This window comes from Hippoglossus hippoglossus, chromosome 5 (genome assembly GCF_009819705.1).
Source record: "Hippoglossus hippoglossus isolate fHipHip1 chromosome 5, fHipHip1.pri, whole genome shotgun sequence".
NCBI lineage: Eukaryota > Metazoa > Chordata > Actinopteri > Pleuronectiformes > Pleuronectidae > Hippoglossus > Hippoglossus hippoglossus.
In genome coordinates, this window is record NC_047155.1 from 30247228 (window position 1) to 30266112 (window position 18885).

The window sequence follows — 18885 nt, forward strand, 5'->3', positions numbered from 1 at the left end:
TATTAGCAGTAATAATACAGCCAGATGACTAGCATCATACTATATAAAAATATGTAAGAGTTTATACATACATAAACTTACATACAGATATAAAATATAGATTATTATTATAATTATTATGCTATCACTTTACATTCTTTTTCTAGCATATAATTTTTTTGTTATTAACATCAACATTGTTATGAACATAATCATCTTTTTAATAGTATTTTATTACCATCATTCTTTGCACACCAGTATCATGACTTCCACTGCACCTTGTGTATTTTCATGTATTTTGTGTGAATATTGATATATGTAAATATCAATCTATCTATCTATCCATCGATCGCCTATTTTCCCATTGTTTATAAGAAATTGCTTGTAACTGAATTAGATTTAAATTATTTAAAAATAATTGGAGACTTTTTAAAAACTTGTTGAATTAACTTAAACTGTATAGATGAGACGGTACCGAATGTAAAGTGCAGTGTGTCAGTTGACTTTTAAAATACATTTCTAATCAACACAGTTTGTGTATTTTGTTAAATTTGTGTGTTACTCTTGGGTTAAATCCGTGCAAGAGTTTGTTCCACTTCATGGGACAGAAAACAACAGAAGATCAACTTCCGCTGATAGGATCGCAGTATTTCCCGTCAAGTGAGGAGATGTCTGTTGCGCATGCGTATATGGACATCTACTGCGCATGCACTTGTTGAGGACGGATGTCCGCCATCTTGTCCGCAGCCAGGTACTCTTGCCCCCAACCCCCCAGCAGGCAGCTAGCTCGAACACGTGCTCATGCTGTCTTACGACACACCCACGTGAAGTACCATGCTGAGCACGAAATGGGAGGAAGATACACTAATGAGTAAACGACAAATGCATTTCCATCATAATGGAAAGAGTGTATGCCTTCTTACATTAAAAATGGGGGCTGACTGAATTTGTGTTCACTGACACACATTAACATCTACATTTGTAGAAAACCTGCTATTTTTGTATCCTGTGAGCCCTACACGTGGACTTTATGACGTCAGTTCTGCACCCGTCCCCTAGTCGTAAATAAGCACTAACACAGAGCCTGGAATAGGCCGGAAATAACCTTCTTTTTTATAACAACACATACTTGAAAAGAGTCAGACTGGTGTTTTTGTTGGTCTGAAAGCCGGGAGCGAGAAAAGCGCCCATAGCAACCGACAGAAACGTGAAAAATCTTCATAATAACTAACAAACCAAACATCGTATAGATTCACTTAACAAAAATATTGAAACTTAAACACACATTTCTCGCCATAAATATTATCAAAAGGCATTTTAATGCACAAACATTCTTAAAATATTACATTTTCCACCAAGAATAAGGGGATCTCCGCCACCCTGCTTGAGAATATTGCTGCAGAGGTTTGCGCAGGCGCACTAAAACATTTTCGTAGGAATTCACACAAAAGTTTGGCATAACTTTTCGTAAGATATCTTAAGACCCTTTCGTGAGACTACGTTGCCCGGGCGACTGTTTTGGATGGAACACCTGGAGCGGACAGAGGAAAGGACGGGTGAGTTTTATGCACACTTAACATACACCAAACTACTTCACTTAATCCACACTTGAACGATATATAGCACACATATTTACACAGATGCACACACATTTTAACTTTCGTTCATCAATTATGAATATATGTTTATATAATCGGCGTTGGTGGATACTTAATCTAACTCCCTCCTCTTTCAGACGGAGCCAACTACACACTGTAGCACCTGCAAGATGACAGCTCTTTCACTGGTCAAACTACTCCTCAACAAGTCACAAACACTCAATAAACAATAAATAATGACTTGATAGAAAGATGTGCAAATGTGCAATGTGCAAAATTTTCTGTGCAAATCCTGCTAATAAAGTGCCAATACTGTTATGAAAGTGTGAAGTGCTGTTATTTATGTTCATAGTTGAAATATTTGTTAAAAGGCTTTAGGTTTCCACATCACACTTCTGTAAGTTGAATATAGGTTAGAGCACAATTACACAATTACATAAAAACTGCCTTGTTATGCTCAAGTTACCAAATTTGAACAGCTGAATTTCGTTTGATAGAGCGTACAGTGGGTAAAATATGGGCTTACCTAAAAAGCAAAAACTAAAAAACACTTTATTTACAAAAAATCCCATGTCACGAACTACATTTCAGTTGTGAATTTCGCATTGGCGACACATCGTGCCATTCAAAACACTCCAGGTTTTATTTTGAAGGTGTTGACCGGAACACTGTATGCATTGTAGCTAAGTTTCTTTATCAGTTACCCCCTCTCTTCGTTGACCTATTGTTGAGCAGGTATCTGAGTTGGTGTTTCTCAACTAGATGCGAAGGGAACACGATAATATGTGGACATTTTTCTACCCAAGGTTTGACTTGTGACATAGTCACGCGGACACATGGATACAGTTTGTGGAGTCAACTGGCCAAGACGCAGCAGGACAGCGCGAGTCGTTTGCAGGCAGCAAAAGAGAGCACGGGTTGACGAGGGTAGTGTGCTGCGGTGTGTGATCGTGGGAAATACGGAAGACCATGACATGGAGGAGGACACGGCCCCTTCAAGCATGATTGCCTGGAGCGGAGGGTCATGGCGCCCCGCTACAGTCCTTTTGCGAGAGGTGGGGAGGGGTACATACGGCATCGTGTACGAAGCGGTGGCCCGGAGGTCCGGTGCTAAAGTCGCTGTGAAGAAACTGCGGTGCGACGCGCCGGAAAACGTGGAACTCGCCTTGCAGGAGTTCTGGGCTTTAGCGAGTCTGGAGAAAAGGCACGAGAATGTGGTTCAGCTGGAAGAGTGTGTGCTGCAGAGGAACGGTATGGCCCAGAAAATGAGTCACGGGAACAAACTGTCCAAACAGTACCTGCGTCTGGTAGAGACTTCACTAAAAGGTCAGTCCGGTTTTCCAACGTTACCCGTTTCAGTCACCACGACTGTGATTGGATTAGAGCTGCTTCCCTCAGCGTTGAATGAGAGAAGTTGCCGTTTATATGTCCGGTAGTATTTTGTTTTAGCATAGAAGTGCTTATCTTATTTATACAACGTAATAATAACAATTGGGGTTCGATTTAGAAACTGGTAGACTGTTTACATGGTCACATGTATCAATGTTATTGATAGGGTCTTTCCAGATATTCAATTGCTGGTGCCTATCAATCATCAGTTTATGTGGGTGTCTTATTAGTCAACTCAGAGGTACTTCTATGTAAAGCCCAGAGGAGGCTGTCTCGAACGTGTCATTGGTGGTTCTGTCTTTTATATTGTAACTTGTAGCATCAACATGTAGCTGAGTGTCAATGACTTATATTTACACCTGCAAGGTATAGTTTGTGTGGCAATCTTTGTTTTGTGAATTATTCTTTCAACTAGACTTGTTGTCGCCATGACGCTGACTCCTTGGGGGATGGGCACATTTAAGGCTCACACTCAAGATGGAGTCTTCTGTGTGGGTTCGGTTTATAGGTATTCTTCACATTGTCCTGACAACTACTGCCCTTCTTCGCCCCCCCCTCTATTTTATTGAAAATATGGCACAAGGAATGCATAGAAATTACATTTTGACAGCGAGAATCACCGTTAACGCCTATAGAAATAATGATAGTACAATCAGAGGTACAGCGAGGCTCAATGGGTCAAATGTAAAATTTGCCATAGTTTCTACATTTTTTTTTTTTTTTTTACAGATGTCTTAAAAAAAGTATTAATAAAATAAAGAATTAACAAAAAATAAAAATAATTAAAAACAACAAAAAGGAAGAGGGGTGGGGTAGGGCGGGGCCCATCAATCAGGATACAGAGAAGGAAGAGAGATGAAGAATGTTAAGAAAGATTGCCACTTGTTAAAGAACTTATCAGTATTACCTCGCTATTAATATTTAATCTTCTCTAGTTTTAGAAGAGACATGACCTCACTCAGCCATTGAGAGCCTGAGGGAGCTCTAGTGGTCTTCCAGTGAAGCAGAAGATGGTGTCTTGCTAGTAAAGAGTTGAAGGCCAGAATGTCTACTTGTCACAATCTTCAGGAAGCCCAAATGTAGCAATTTGGGGACAGACTGTTATAGTTATTGAAAGAATTTTTGACATAGTATAAAAGTAGTTATGCCAGAAGCGAGATAATGATAGGCAAGAATAAAACATATGGGTTAAATTGCAGGATGAAGAATGGCATTTGTCATAACTTCAATGACATTGGGATATATTTGGGACAGTCACGCTTTTGAAAAATTTATTCTAAATAATACCTTGAACTGTATTAGTGTCAAATGAGCGCAAGTTGAGCCTGTGTGAATCTTGTCAAGTGCCTTGTCCCACCAATTATCCTCCAGGTTCAACCCCAGTTCCTTTCCACACCATAAGAAAGAAGAAATAGTTTGATCAATTGTTTAAAAAAAGCATTTTGGCAAGAATAGGGGGAGACAATGAAAAAACAGTCTGTAGAACACTTTTTCAGCGTGGACAGAGATCACTACTTCGGGGGAGTTTGTGGTGGTTTTAGAATAAATAATATTTAAGAGGGTACAGACATTATAGAACAGCTGGTGTGTGTAAGTGGTTGTAGCAGTGCAAGAAGTGAGACCAAGAATAATGAATACCATCATTATTCCCTTAACAATGAGTAATTGATGTGGAAATTTACCACATCTGTAGCTGGTGGCCATGTAAATGTGACATTTTTTGTTTGTAGAAAAATATGTTATTTATCCATGTGTAACTCCTTGTCACATTTGTGATTAACTGGTGTGTTTCTGTTTCAGGTGAGAGAGTGCTCAGTCCTCCAGAAGAGCCTTGTTATCTCTGGTTCATCATGGAGTTCTGTGAAGCCGGTGACCTCAACCAGTTTATCCTGTCTCGGCAGCCTGACCCACAAACTAATAATAGCTTCATGCTTCAGTTGACCAGTGCTGTCGCTTTCCTGCATGAAAATAATATTGTCCATAGAGATCTTAAACCTGATAACATCCTCATCTCAGAGAAGTCTGGGACTCCGGTCCTCAAGGTGGCAGACTTTGGCTTGAGTAAAGTTTGTGCAGGTTTGGGTAACACCAATGAGGGCAATGAAAGTGAAGATAAGAACAAAAACATCAATGTCAACAAGTTTTGGTTGTCATCAGCATGTGGCTCAGACTTCTATATGGCTCCAGAAGTGTGGGAGGGCCACTACACAGCCAAGGCGGACATATTTGCCCTAGGCATCATCATCTGGGCTATGTTGGAGAGAATAACTTTCATTGATGCAGAGTCTAAGCGGGAATTGCTTGGAACATATGTTAGACAAGGATCAGACATTGTACCAGTGGGTGAGGCATTGCTAGAGAATCCAAAGATGGTACTGAACATCCCACAGAAACGCAGGTCATGCATGTCTGATGGGGTGAAGAAGCTGCTTCAGGAAATGCTCGCTGTTAATCCTCAGGACCGGCCTGATGCTTTCGAGCTGCAAGCCAGAATGGATCAGGTTATGTGTGCTGCTTGACCCTCAACCAGGATGATTTACAGGTATGTGTTTTTATTTTCCCCCTTTTGTTTCACTGACCTTTTCAATGAGTTGTCTGTTGAGCTATATGTCTGTGTGGTGCAATATAAATTTTGTAGCTGAAGGACCTTGCTCCTTTACATAATGTTAGAGGTTTTTTTCTCATCAATCTGAAACATGCGTTATTATACATTAGAATGTGAAACATGGGGTAGGAAAGTGGTTTCTGAACTGACATATGACAATGCCTGCTGTGAAACTTTGTGATGGACTATTTGCTGGATTTCATGATCATATATTAAGGGTGTTCCGATGAGAATTTTTGGGGCAGATCACAGGTCGTTTGAAGTAGTACATTTTTAGGTCCCATCACAGGGTCTATGGCCATCTTAACGCCTGACTAGGATGCGTCTTGGGTGATCCAAGTGACCACTTATCGGATTTCTCTTCCCCGCGTTATATGCAAATGAAGACCACAGGGGCTGTGTCACATGTTTCAACTGGGCTTTCAGCAGCTGCAGGAGTGACGCTGTGCAGGATTTTATAACTGAACCATATGAGCAGCACGCACACTTCTCTGACTGTGTGGAAATCTGATCACAGATAGATAAAGAAGAAAGTAGGGCCGCGCGATATTAGGAAAACATGTGATATGCGCTAACGTTGTTTAATATCGCGATGACGATATGACTTGCAATAAATAAACATAAACAGTCCCTGGCTATGGATGCAGAGACCACAGACAGCTCCACAGCCAGGAGAAGGCGCACAGCCCGTCTGCAGCGCCAGCAAGTCCAGGGCAGACACCAGGGAGCCATGCACAGCTCCACCAAGTCCACACACACACACACACACACACAGAGACTGTCTCTCTGTCTGTGTGTCGGGCTATGGGAATTGAGGATAAAAAGAGCTTTTGGCAGCAGAAATAGTGGCAGAGAAGGAAGAGAGAAGAGATTGATAAGGGAGCAGATCATCAGGGTGTTTCGATTTGCACCATTTCCTTTCTGATGCTCGCATAGTGGCTCTGTCAGCATGCACCGAGTCAGACAACCATGGAGCATGGGAGGACTTGCGCATCTGTCGTGAAGTAAGACAGAGAGAATCAAGCGAGGAGGACAGAATAGAAAGCAGAGTGCCTTGCGGTTTAACCGACCCCAACACTACTGAGCCAACACACTTGGATAAACGTATACAAACATTTTTTTATACTAAAAAATAAATAACTTAATATATATATAACGTTTGAAAAATTTACAAGAAGGCTCAAATGATTAAGAATTAGCTGTAGACAGCATTTCACAAAATTTATGAAGTTTCTCTTCACTCAACAACTCTCAAAAATGCATGAGTCTGGTGATATTGCGGAACACAACATCTGCTGCTTAAACAAGAGCATAAACCAGAGACTCCTGGTTAAACTGCCAGACCGGCAAAAACACAACAATGCAGCCATTGTTGTGTTTTGAATCGATACTGTGCATGTGCAATTCTCCACAGAGATGAGAAGAGAAGCAAGATTCCTCGCTCGTTACCTATTTCCACCATCAGCTCTGGGAAAATAACAAAAGTAGTCATCAAATAACTACCTAAATGAAAAAAGAAATGATAAGTAAGCCATCTCAATTCCTCTTCATCTCTGTTGAGAGTTGTCAGTTGTTACAGAAGGATTGTGTCTGTTCTGTTCTGTATGTAATTTCACTGGGGGTGCAGTATCATTATTATGCCACTGTGAGGCACTGAAGCGCTAAGTAGGGACGCAAGCTTGTCTCATCACTGTTAGTGAAGTAGTGTATGTCTACCTGATGTGCAGGTGCTAAAAATGCTGATAGCATACGCATCAGCTAATTCAACTTTTAGACGATAAAAGCCTCTCGCTAATTATGAGGGATGCACCCGACAATGCAAGAGAAGCCCTGAAGATATTAAGGGGGTATAATGTCGGGAGGGGAAAACCTCGGATAATCAACTTGTACACCATCGCTTCAGAAGACAAGCAGAGAAAGTGTCACGGACTATATCATAAGGGCAGAAACCGCCATCACAGCGCTAAGGAACGCAGGTGAAACGTTAGGCGATGGCCTACTGATAGCTATGGTCTTAAAAGGACTGCCTGTGGAGTTTAGACCATTTGCAATACACGTGGCACATAATGATGATAACATAACGTTTGCAGAGTTTAAAACAAAACTACGAAGTTTCGAAGACACAGAAAAATTAAGCACGGCAGAGTCGAGCGATAATGTGATGAAGACTGCAGCTAGACCCGGACGGCGGCCTGCCAAGCAAAGTGCATATGACAGGAACAATGAAGACGCAGATATGGTGTGTTTTAAGTGTGGCACCAAAGGCCACAGAGCGAGAACATGTCGGCAGAAGACATGGTGTAGTCACTGCAAAAGTGACACACACAAAGACGCCACTTGTAGGCGTAAAGACAGACAGGATGGCGCGAGAAAAGTCTCTGAAGAAAAAGGCGGGGCCGGCGCAGATTACGCCTTCAGGATCAGAGACGAAAATACGGGGATCCAGTGGCAGCCAGCACGCAGCATCCAGGAGAGGGGCCTGATGGTCGACACACATCATCACGGACATAACCAAGTTAAAAAACTTGCTGCGCTGATCGTGATGCAGCAGCGCTGATCACTGAGCAGCTGTGACCAGAGAAACTCTGTTTCACTGTTCTTCTACAAAGTCACTGACCGGCTGCTTAACGTGAACGAGCTCTGATCTCACTGCCTGTGTTGCTCCAAGCAAGTGAGTGGGGGCGGGTATGGGTACATGGACCGGGTCATTCTGCGCATGCGTTAAAAAAATTAACGCGTTAACTCCACAAATTAATCATCCCACGTAAAAAATGTTGACAGCCCTAATATACATCTATAATTCTTTGCTGCAGGGGTGGGACATATATCGAATATACTCGGATGTAATGCGGCTTGTACCACGTGTGATGTATAAAATTACTATATCGCGACCATCGAGTATAAATTGTCACGTGAATGTTTGCGTGCGTGCGTGCGCAAGTGTAAACTTCACTGGCACACTCACCAGTGTCACTAGATGGCAATTGTTTTGGAAGAAGTGGAAAAACAGACACGTATAGCGAGTTCAGGACAGACCCCAAGAAAACACTGCGGCACTGTAGATCTCTTCGGATTGCTTTTACTGTAATGATATAACATGAAACAAGGACTGCATCTGTTTACATCCTTTTGTCAGACCACAGTGTCTCTCAGCTCCAAATCCAATCTCAGAGAGCGATTCCAGAGCCAATCCATTTGTCAGTAAAGACAATCTTGTAACAATATTAGAACTGATTTAACATAACCATTCATTAAATAAATATATACAGGTACGAGAAATCCATACTCCCCTCTTCTTGCGGGCGAATGGAACATCCTACTTGAGAAAAACCAAATCACTCGTATAGGTGTATAGGTGTACATGTATAGGTGCTTAAAGTTGACTGGAATATCAAAAGGTAATAAGGTATGTGTCGTAATTCTCATTCTGATCCGATCTCATCCATCTTGTTTGTAAGAGACGTGGAGATGGCGATGAACAAACTCGGGAGTGCTGGTCTGTACTGGTAAACCGCCTGCTTCTGTTTCCTCTCCCTCCGCATAAACATAAGCTTGTCGTAAATCGTTGCCCTGACTTTGCGTGTAATTCGTCCCAGCGACAGACATTGAGGATAGTTTATAGAAAAATAAAGTTATCTCTGATTGTCACATTGCTGTTGTAGGTCATAAAGTAGCACTTATGTTAACATAAAACTTTTTGATAACCACTTAAAGGGGACATATCATGCAAATTCCACTTTGTTAGTGCTTCTACATGTTAATGTGGGTATCTGGCATGTCTACCAACCCAAAAACACTTGCGCGTTTTGTTATGGTTCCTCTAAGTCAGAAACGTCATGCTTGAGTGACTCGAATGAGCTTCCTGTGTATTGTGTCGTAATAATACACTGGAAGTCTCCCTACATGGCCTTGGCCCACCCCCCCCGCCCCCCCACACTCGTTATGCCGGGTTTACACCGGACGCAGCGAGGCTGCGAGGCAGCGCAGCGCCGTACCCAAGCGCGCAGCCGCCTGGCTGTTCACACGGGACGCGCATTTCTCCGCGCTGGTCAGCCCGCGATTCACTCACGTGGCATTTGTCTGGATCGTTGGGACTGGGAGGCTGCAGCAGCTGCTCGGGCGCGACCGCTCGCTCTCCCATGCGTGAGCTGGAATTTGTGTCAACGCCACACAGCCAGCAGTGTGGAAGAGTTCCGCAATGTTCAGCACTGTCACAAACACACAGAGCTCCCACACTCTTTACACCGGATGCAGCGAGGCAGCGCAGCGCCGTTCTCAAGCGCGCAGCCGCCTGGCTGTTCACACGGGACGCGCATTTCTCCGCGCTGGTCAGCCCCATAGACTGTATACAGTGCCTTGCATAAGTATTCACCCCCCTTGGACTTTTTCCCATTATGTACTGTTACTAACTGGAATTCAAATAGACTTAAATAAACTTTTTCCCGTTTGATCAACAAAACATGCATAGTACTTTGGAGGTGCAAAATAAATTTTATTGTGACACAAACAATAATGAGAACAAAAAAGTTGACATCTGTTGGGTGCATAAGTATTCACCCCCCCTGTGTCAATACTTGGTAGAACCCCCTTTCGCTGCAATTACAGCTGCAAGTCTTTTGGGGTATGTCTCTACCAGCTTTGCACATCTAGAGATGGAAAGGTTTGTCCATTCTTCTTGGCAAAAAAGATGAAGCTCAGTCAGATTGGATGGAGACCGTCTGTGAACCGCAATCTTCAAGTCTTGCCATAGATTCTCTATTGGATTGAGGTCTGGGCTTTGACTGGGCCATTTTAAGACATTAACATTCTTTAATCCAAACCATTCCTTTGTAGCTCTGGCTGTATGTTTAGGGTCATTGTCCTGCTGGAAGATGAACCTCCGCCCCAGTCTCAAGTCTTTTGCAGACTGCCATCAGATTTTCTTCAAGGATTTCCTTGTATTTGGCTCCATCCATCTTTCCCTCTATTCTGACCAGTTTCCCTGTACCTGCTGAAGAGAAGCATCCCCACAGCATGATGCTACCACCACCATATTTCACTGTTGGGATGGTGTGCTCAGGGTGATGGGCAGTGTTGTGTTTTCGCCACACATAGCGTTTTGCATTGAGGCCAAAAAAGTTCAATTTTGGTCTCATCTGACCAGAGCACCTTCTTCCACATGTTTGCTGTGTCTCCCACATGGCTTCTGGCAAACTCCAAACGGGATTTTTTATGGATCCCTTTCAACAATGGCTTTCTTCTTGCCACTCTTCCATAAAGGCCAGATTTGTTGGAGTAGACGACTAATAGTTGTCCTGTGGACAGATTCTCCCACCTCAGCTGTGGATCTCTGCAACTCCTCCAGAGTAACCATGGGCCTCCTGGTTGCTTCTCTGATTAATTTTCTCCTTGTCCGACTCTTCAGTTTGGGTGGACGGCCTCCTCTTGGTAGGTTTGCGGTTGTGCCATATTCTTTCCATTTTCTTATGATGGATTTTATGGTGCTCAGAGAGATGTTCAAAGCTCTGGATATTTTTTTATAACCTAACCCTGCTTCATATTTCTCCACAACTTTATCCCTGACCTGTTTGGTGAGCTCCTTGGTCTTCATGATGCTGTTTGTTCAGTAATGATCTCTAACAAACTCTGAGTCCGTCACAGAACAGGTGTATTTATACTGGGATTAAATTGCAGACAGGTGGACCCTATTTACTAATTATGTGACTTGCAAATGTGACTTGTGAATGCAATTGGTCGCACCAGATCTTTGTTAGGGGTTTCACAGTAAAGGGGGTGAATACATATGCACTCAACACTTTTCAGATTTTTATTTGTAAATAATTGTGAAATCCATGTAATATTTCCCCCCACTTCCAAATGATGCACTATTTTGTGTTGGTCCATTACATAAACTCACGATGAAATAAATTTTAATCTGTGGTTATACCATGACAAAATGTAAAAAAGTCCAAAGGGGGTGAATACTTATGCAAGGCACTGTATATAAGGTCAGCCCGCGATTCTGCTTTCTCCGCTTGTTGTTGTACCCGTTGAATGTCGGGGTTCGGGGGTAAATGATGGTCTTCATAGCCCCCCCCCCCCCCCCACCTCTCTTTCTCTCTCTGTCTGTCTGCTTGTGTGCTTGTAGTGGATGGGCAGAGGGGGGACATTTAATTATGTGATTGGGAAAATTAAAACTCCAGGGCACAGAAGGGGAATACAAAGTATGGGATGCATATTTGATAATTTATATCATATAAAATATGTAATTTATATCGTTTAAAATCATGGGGGGAGAGGGGGGAGGGGGGAGCTGGCTCATTAGCAATTTAAAGGAACAGGCACTCAAAACAGGTCACTCTATGGAGGGCTGTTTTATACAGGGTAAAAAGGGTGCTGTTTTAAATGATCCTTGTGGTATTTTGACCAAAGTATGTTACAGACATTTCATTAAGACCCCAAGGAACCATATCAACTTGTGGTAAAATGGCCATACAATGTCCCCTTTAAAAACTCCTTATAGGAGCTTTAATACTTGGGGGCAAGATGGAGAAAGTCCCCAGACATTTCGGGAGGGCTCTTACTTGGGCATTTGCTGACACACATAGAGCCCATCCGGAGAAAGTCCGGAGGATCTCCAGAGTTCAATGCATGTCTCAAAGCAGCTAAAGAGACTGAGCGATTGTGGGTAGTGAACAACTACTTTGCGTCAAGGAGGGAAGTTTAGAGCAGTGATTGCATCGAAAGGAGCAGTGTCTCTCTCTGAGGAACAGAGCTCAATGACCGTTACATGGCAGAAGCCAAGTAAACCGCATTTGCACTTATGTACCAGAGGGTGGGTGCAGTTTGCTTGCTGTTAAGGGTTAGGGTTAGTGTGATGTTCCTGTGTGAGGCAGGGCTGGGGTAGGGAAAGAAAGATTCATGGTGTGTGTTGAGATTGAGGAATGCCCCTGTCTGCTCTTCAGCTAGTTGAAGAGCCTCTCCTGCAACTGGATATGCCCAATGTAAAGATCCATGCTCATCTATGGCACCATAAACAGAGTAATATACATGCTTGCAGAAAAAGTTGAACATTTGCGTATTCTGAATTTATGGGTGGAGACTTTGTGCCAATTCAGAGAGAGGGGGGGCGCTCTAATTCCATGAGCTCCTCAGCTCCTGCGTACATAGAGGTTCCATCTGAGCAGCTCACTTATTACCATGTTTTCAGACATCCCCTAAAAATTTGCTGTGGGGATATTTACATTTTCTGCACGGCTATGTACCCCAGAGATTCAAATGTTCAAAAACCCTGAAAAGTGAGGTTTTCTTGACATGACCCCTTTTAACTGTGTAACAGCATCTGGATGACATCTTTTGAAATGTCAGTCTTCTGAGGAGCTTGAATGGTTTTCGAGCTTTAGTTGATCTTGTCCCTTTATTTTATCATTCTTGTGCACATGTGGAAACTTTGCCCTAATATCTTGTGTCTTATGAACTTACAGTTTACTGACGACACAGTCCAGATGTTTGCATGCACATTAGAAAGTGGGCTACTCCAAGATATCAGGTTTTGGAGGTAACCAGACAGTGTTTACATGCAATGTAGTAATCAGATTATACATGCAGATTTTTCCCCTACCCAATCAATCATATGACACAAGAGGGTGCTATCTGATTTAGTTTTTTCTCAGCAATTCCAGACATTTCCATAAGAGACCCTGCATCTTGTTTCTACCCGGTCTCACATGCAGATAAACTCTCAAACTCTTATTTTTCAGACACGTGTTGCTACCTGGAGCTTCTACAGCAGTGAGGGTCTCCCTGTGTTGATATAAAGCCTGAAAAAAAAGGAGAAGCAAAGGAAAGCAGTGAATGGCTGTCCACACCAAGAATGATAACTATATATAATAAATAAATCGTACTAAGAATTATTTTCCTCAAGTGATTGGCCGAGTTCATTCCACAACTATACCAACAGTGGTTTGCTACAATGTTGGTATCACCTTGTAAGTGATTTGATGAATTAAAGAAACAATGAGAATGCATCTGAATTTACAGGGTGTCATGTTGAACGTGGCAGATGACACTGGAGGGAGTCATTGTGGCTGCCGAAAACCACATTCCTGTGGAATGAAATCAAAATTATGAAGACGTTAACTTGAATAAGGTCATGTGCGAAGGGGCTCATGCATGGAGTTGGTGTTTTGTTTTATAACGGATGTTTGAACCTCAGACACAGCTGGAGCGTGCAGTGAGTGCTCAGTCAGCAGTTCACAGATCACCATCATCCATATTGTGTAGATTCTCACATTGTTATCTTTGTTCCTGTCTTAGTGTGGGGTGGCCTTGAAACCTGCAGTTTTGATGCTGAATGGGATTCTTTTTGTTGCAAAGTTGTTTACAACTAGGCCATTTGTCAGTTCTGATAGATTGTCCTGCCTTTAATATTCTAATAAAGTGAAACATTGCATCTACTAGTGGAACACTTCCTCTGATGTAGCCAAATCATCATTTAGACATCTGGAGACATTCCCATCAGAAAACGGGACAGTGGCACTGTGTCGAATCAGGAGCAGCACAGTGACTCTAAAACGAAACTAGTGTATATGTTTGTGAATGTGTGTGTTCACAGGGATTTGGGCTTCCACATGGCTAGCACTTTAATAGAACTACTGGAAACCATATAGTTTTATTTTCCTTATTTTTTATAAAACTTGTAAAAATGAACTCTGGATTTGTTTTTGCTGTTTTATATGCTAACAGTTGCTGTTTTGTTTTAGTGGATTTTGTGTTGATAACCTGTTGTTACAACAGTGATCTGGTAAGCATCAGTACAATGTTTGGTCCCAGAGAGATTTGACAGTTTTACCTGATGACAACAGAAAACAGTGTCAGTCCCTTTTCCAGTTTATATTTCTCCAGACAACTTGGTTTACACAGATGTATGCTACATATGATTCATTGTCAGTTAGAACAAGTGAACAGTTTGTATAAAACCCTCCGTCATGGTACATGTCATATTGGATAAAGTCAAACAAAAAAAATCTAAGAAGACAAAAAAAAATGTAAATTGAATATTGTTAAAAATAAGTTCATAGATTCACAGCATTGCCTTAAATTTCCAGATGCCAACCATACTTTTAAATTAAATTGATAGTTTCCTTTTTATAAACAGTATGGCAGAATTTCTAATGTCTCACTGTAAAAAGCATATTAGCCAGTAGATAATTGAAAGTATAAACGCATCCTAACCTAGAGGCCTGACATGGTGGATGTTATGTTATGAAGTAGTTTACTTGACAGATATTCCCAATTTCATTTAAGCCCAAGTCTTTGCTGCTGACATGGATTCTGGCTGCCTGTCATATAAATGACACTTGAAATTACAGTTGGAGTTCCACTCCAGGTTGTTGTACCTCTGGTGCCTTGAAACCGCCCCCCCCCCCCATTTATGTTATGATTGAAATCAGGGTAGTAAAAAGAGCTTATGACTTTATGCTGGAACAAGTGCCATTTATGTGAAACGAGTAGAGCCGCATATTTATTTCGCCATGATAGCTTCTCAACTCTTATGAACAGGATTTTTATTTAGTTTATGTGTTGCCTGTGATCAAAAATGTGATGTGAAAGACCATGGCTAAATGTTGAAAATCAGTAGATTGTTCTTTTGAAGTCTGAGGACTTCTTCATCTGAATGAGTGTGTAATAGTGTATCATGTGTTGAATTCAGCTGGGACCCTAAATCATTTCAGAGTCTGTTCTACCTCTTGTTTCTACACATTTTCTTTACTGAGACATTGTTAAATTTTTCCAGACATTCCTTCCTCCGTTAGAAATGAAACCTGCAACAGCTTTTTTGTTTATTGTCATTTCAGCATCTGTTAGGTGTGTGCAGTTTTCTTTTTGTGTGGTTATAAAGTATTGGATTGTATAAGCGCCACAGCTGATTGATTGATTGTTTCTTTCTGTTTTAATGCTTCATTTTGAGAAAATAAGTTCACACTTATAAAGATGTGTACACATCTCTAGCTCAACACAGGCCATGATGTACTTTGGTTCACTGCTTGAAAGTCTGGCCACCCACCTTACCATCACTACTGAATTAATATTTAGCTGGGTTGGAAATTTTTATTTTGAACTAAATATGAGCACATGGTGATGGACTGTTAAGATTTTGTTCAGATTTCAAAGGAATTGCTTTTATTTGACTTAAGTTTAACAATCCCGGTCTGGAGATTTTAATTTAGTCATTTGTTCATCCTGACAGAAACTATATGAATGACTTCACCCTATCTCAACTGAATATACAGACCTTGGTTCTACACGTAATTAATGCCATTTGTTGGAAATGAAAATCTGTTATTTTTACTTATTACACAACCCTCAATAAAGGTTGAGGTTACCTCTCGCTCATACATTGAGCTTAGTGTGTACCCACTGATGCGAAGCAGGCGATGAAGGACTCTCCCACACTCTCCCGTCTGAAACCACACAGCCATGGGAAAGTGCTCAGCTTTGTGGAATTCATCAAAAAGACCCAAGACGGCAGAACTCTCCTGTCAGAAGTGACAAAAGAACAGTTGAAAACACCATGCCCAACACGTTGGAATTCTATGTATGACAGTTTGAATCAGCTGGCCACTTTAAGAGACAAACTACCTGAAATGATGGGAAAAACTTCAGCTCCCTCCATTCAAAGAGGTGGAGCTTGACTACCTGGCAGTAGTACTGCAAAATCCTGAGACCTATTGCAGTAGCCATAGATCGGCTACAGGGTCAGATATCCTGCTACTATGGTGAAACTTATCCCTACCCTTTTTGCTGTGCAAATCCAAACTCCATGACCCTACAAGCCTCCAACCTAAGGCACACCTCTCCCCTTTTACAAGCCATCTTGGTAGGTTTTGAGAAAAGTAGTTGTCTGGAGTTGAAGACGGATGTGAACAAAAGCCATCTTGGCAACAGTTACTCACCCATTCTTCAAAATACGCTGGCTACCACCACGATTGTCAGGAGGAAGGAGGGCGAATCCACCAGCTTATGCTCCACTCAGCTGAAGATCTTGGCCTGGTGGCAGAGAGTGAAACGGCTTTCCTCCAACCTCCAAGATGATGAGGAAGATGACTTCTTTGTTTTCTCAGCTTGAAGAAACTCAAGTCCAGGAAAGACAGGAGATCACAAGCCACAGCAAAGCTGAGTTAGAGACCCTTCGTTTTCTGGAGGACACCAGAAAAGACCGGCTTTCTCTTCAGCAGTACCCACTTATCAAGCTCCTTTTTGTTCGATTTAACACAACCCTCCCCTCTTCAGCTCCGGTTGAGAGACTGTTCGCGTTTGCAGGAATAATATTCCATCCGCACAGGAGGCGGTTGACACCAGAAATATTTGAAAAGTTAGTTGTTCTTAAAGGCAACTAAACTGGCTACTCAGTGGTTGGGTCTCAAGAACCAAAATGGAAGGATTATTATGTCATAAAGATGTCAGTGTGAACCTGTATGAGACACTTAACACTGTAATATAGAACTATGTGGCCTACCATGCCACTGGCCAATGTAAGAGAGAAATAAGTAGGCTACCATGCCACTGGCCAATGTAAAAGAGAAGTAAGTAGGCTACTCACTTGTTAAGTTACCTGTTCACTTTTGTATTGATTTACTATTTACCTTTTATTTGTATTCATTTTTCTGTGCAGAACTTGATGTACAGTAATTTATTTAGGCTCTTTACCTGTGTACAACTGGTTTTAATTCTATATTTTGTTTTTATAGTATACATAGGCCTAATGTGTGATGCTATTCATATGTGATGAATATTTTCTTGTTGATACAAAGCCAAAGTTTATGGGCTGTTAAGTCCCATTAATAAAAATAGCTTTGCTTAGTTACACTGACATTCTGTGACGGTTCTTCCTTTTTGTGGGGTTCACCAGAGCTTTGTGTACATTATATAGCCCAAACCTGAATGCTCTGCTATACCAAATTGTGAGAAAACGGAAAATCCAGAAAAAGTATTTCCTATATTTTAAATACAAATTACATGTATTGTATTTTGTTACATTTTCTGGCACCAGTATTTTGTATTTTATTTTAATACATTTATTTGAGGGGTATTTTGTATTTTGTATCAAAATACATTTTGATGTATTTTTGCCCATCTCTGCCTGTGTGTGCCTATACTACCCTGTGCCCGCATGATGAACACTAGGTAACTTTTAACAACACCTTATTGTCTTTTGCCATTCTGCTGTAAGAAGTAGAGCTGTAGGTTTACTCTTGTGTAGTTTAAAATCTATCAAATGTCAAAAAATCTCATGAAAACCCATAACCAACTATGTCTGTGAAGATTCTCAGTCATTCAGGTCATGGTATCTTCAGGAGCTCTGAAGGCATACATAGGCAACTGGACTTGCTTGTCTTTCTTGAAGATTTTCCACCTCTCAATCAAAAGGCTTCAATTCTAATTGACAAATGGGACTTTTCGTGTATTTAACCTCTGTGGGTCTGTTAAGTACTTTTAGAAATTTACTTTGACACAAAAGACTTCCTGTCAGACACATGGATGGTACAGACGGTGTGTTACACTAATTGCATAATGCACTACTACATTACACATGAATGCACATGACAACTTTAATCACAACGTCAATATCGGTAAAATGTAAGGCATATTTTTTATTTTAAATCTATATTTATTGATTTTCCACATAAAACAGACTTCTTTACCAAGACACACCATCACCCCTTAAACCCCTGCGCACTACAACATCAGTACATTAATAATACCAATATCATACCAACAGTGCCCCCCTGCCCACCCGAAGAAGAGAATAATAACGACAATCAACAGCACATAATGCAGAAATGAATAAGTAACTAAATAATGATAATACACATACATAAATCAAAAAATGAAGGGAACACTTAATTCTCATAGTATAACAAAGACTTTTAAATGTGGTCTGTTAAACATAAGATCATTATCATCAAAGGCTATTTTAGTTAATGAACTAGTCTCAGATCACAACATTGATTTATTGTCCCTCACTGAGACCTGGCTGCATCTCGATGAATATGTCAGCCTAAATGAATCTACTCCCCCAGTCATGTAAATTTCACACGTTCCCCGAGAATTTGGCCGAGGAGGAGGATGTTGCTGCTATTTTTAACTCCAGTCTATCAATAATCCTAAACCTAAACTAAGCTACAACTCATTTGAATGTCTTGTTCTTAGTCCTTCCACACCCATACAAGAAGTACCAACAGCCAATTATATTTCCTGTAGTTTACCGTGCTCCTGGGGCTTATTCTGAATTTTTAATGGAATTCCCTGAGTTTTTATCAAACCTAGTCCTAA

General features: G+C 41.3%; 1 protein-coding gene and 1 long non-coding RNA gene across 2 annotated transcripts; one reads left to right on the forward strand and one right to left on the reverse strand.

Annotated features, from left to right (window-relative positions):
* Nucleotides 1-812: 812 nt before the first annotated feature.
* Nucleotides 813-13373, forward strand: LOC117762264 (serine/threonine-protein kinase 35-like). The gene is given in 6 exon segments (XM_034586852.1): nucleotides 813-933; nucleotides 2350-2567; nucleotides 2570-2619; nucleotides 2621-2903; nucleotides 4767-5508; nucleotides 13311-13373. Coding segments are annotated over 4 exon segments (1206 nt in total). The 5' UTR covers nucleotides 813-933; nucleotides 2350-2413; the 3' UTR covers nucleotides 5486-5508; nucleotides 13311-13373.
* A 3398-nt stretch (nucleotides 13374-16771) lies between these two features.
* On the reverse strand, nucleotides 16772-17673 carry LOC117762286. The gene is made up of 2 exons (XR_004613992.1): nucleotides 17490-17673; nucleotides 16772-17403 (listed from the first exon to the last, which is right to left on the reverse strand). It is a non-coding gene; the product is annotated as an uncharacterized LOC117762286 (long non-coding RNA).
* Between the last annotated feature and the right edge of the window lie 1212 nt (nucleotides 17674-18885).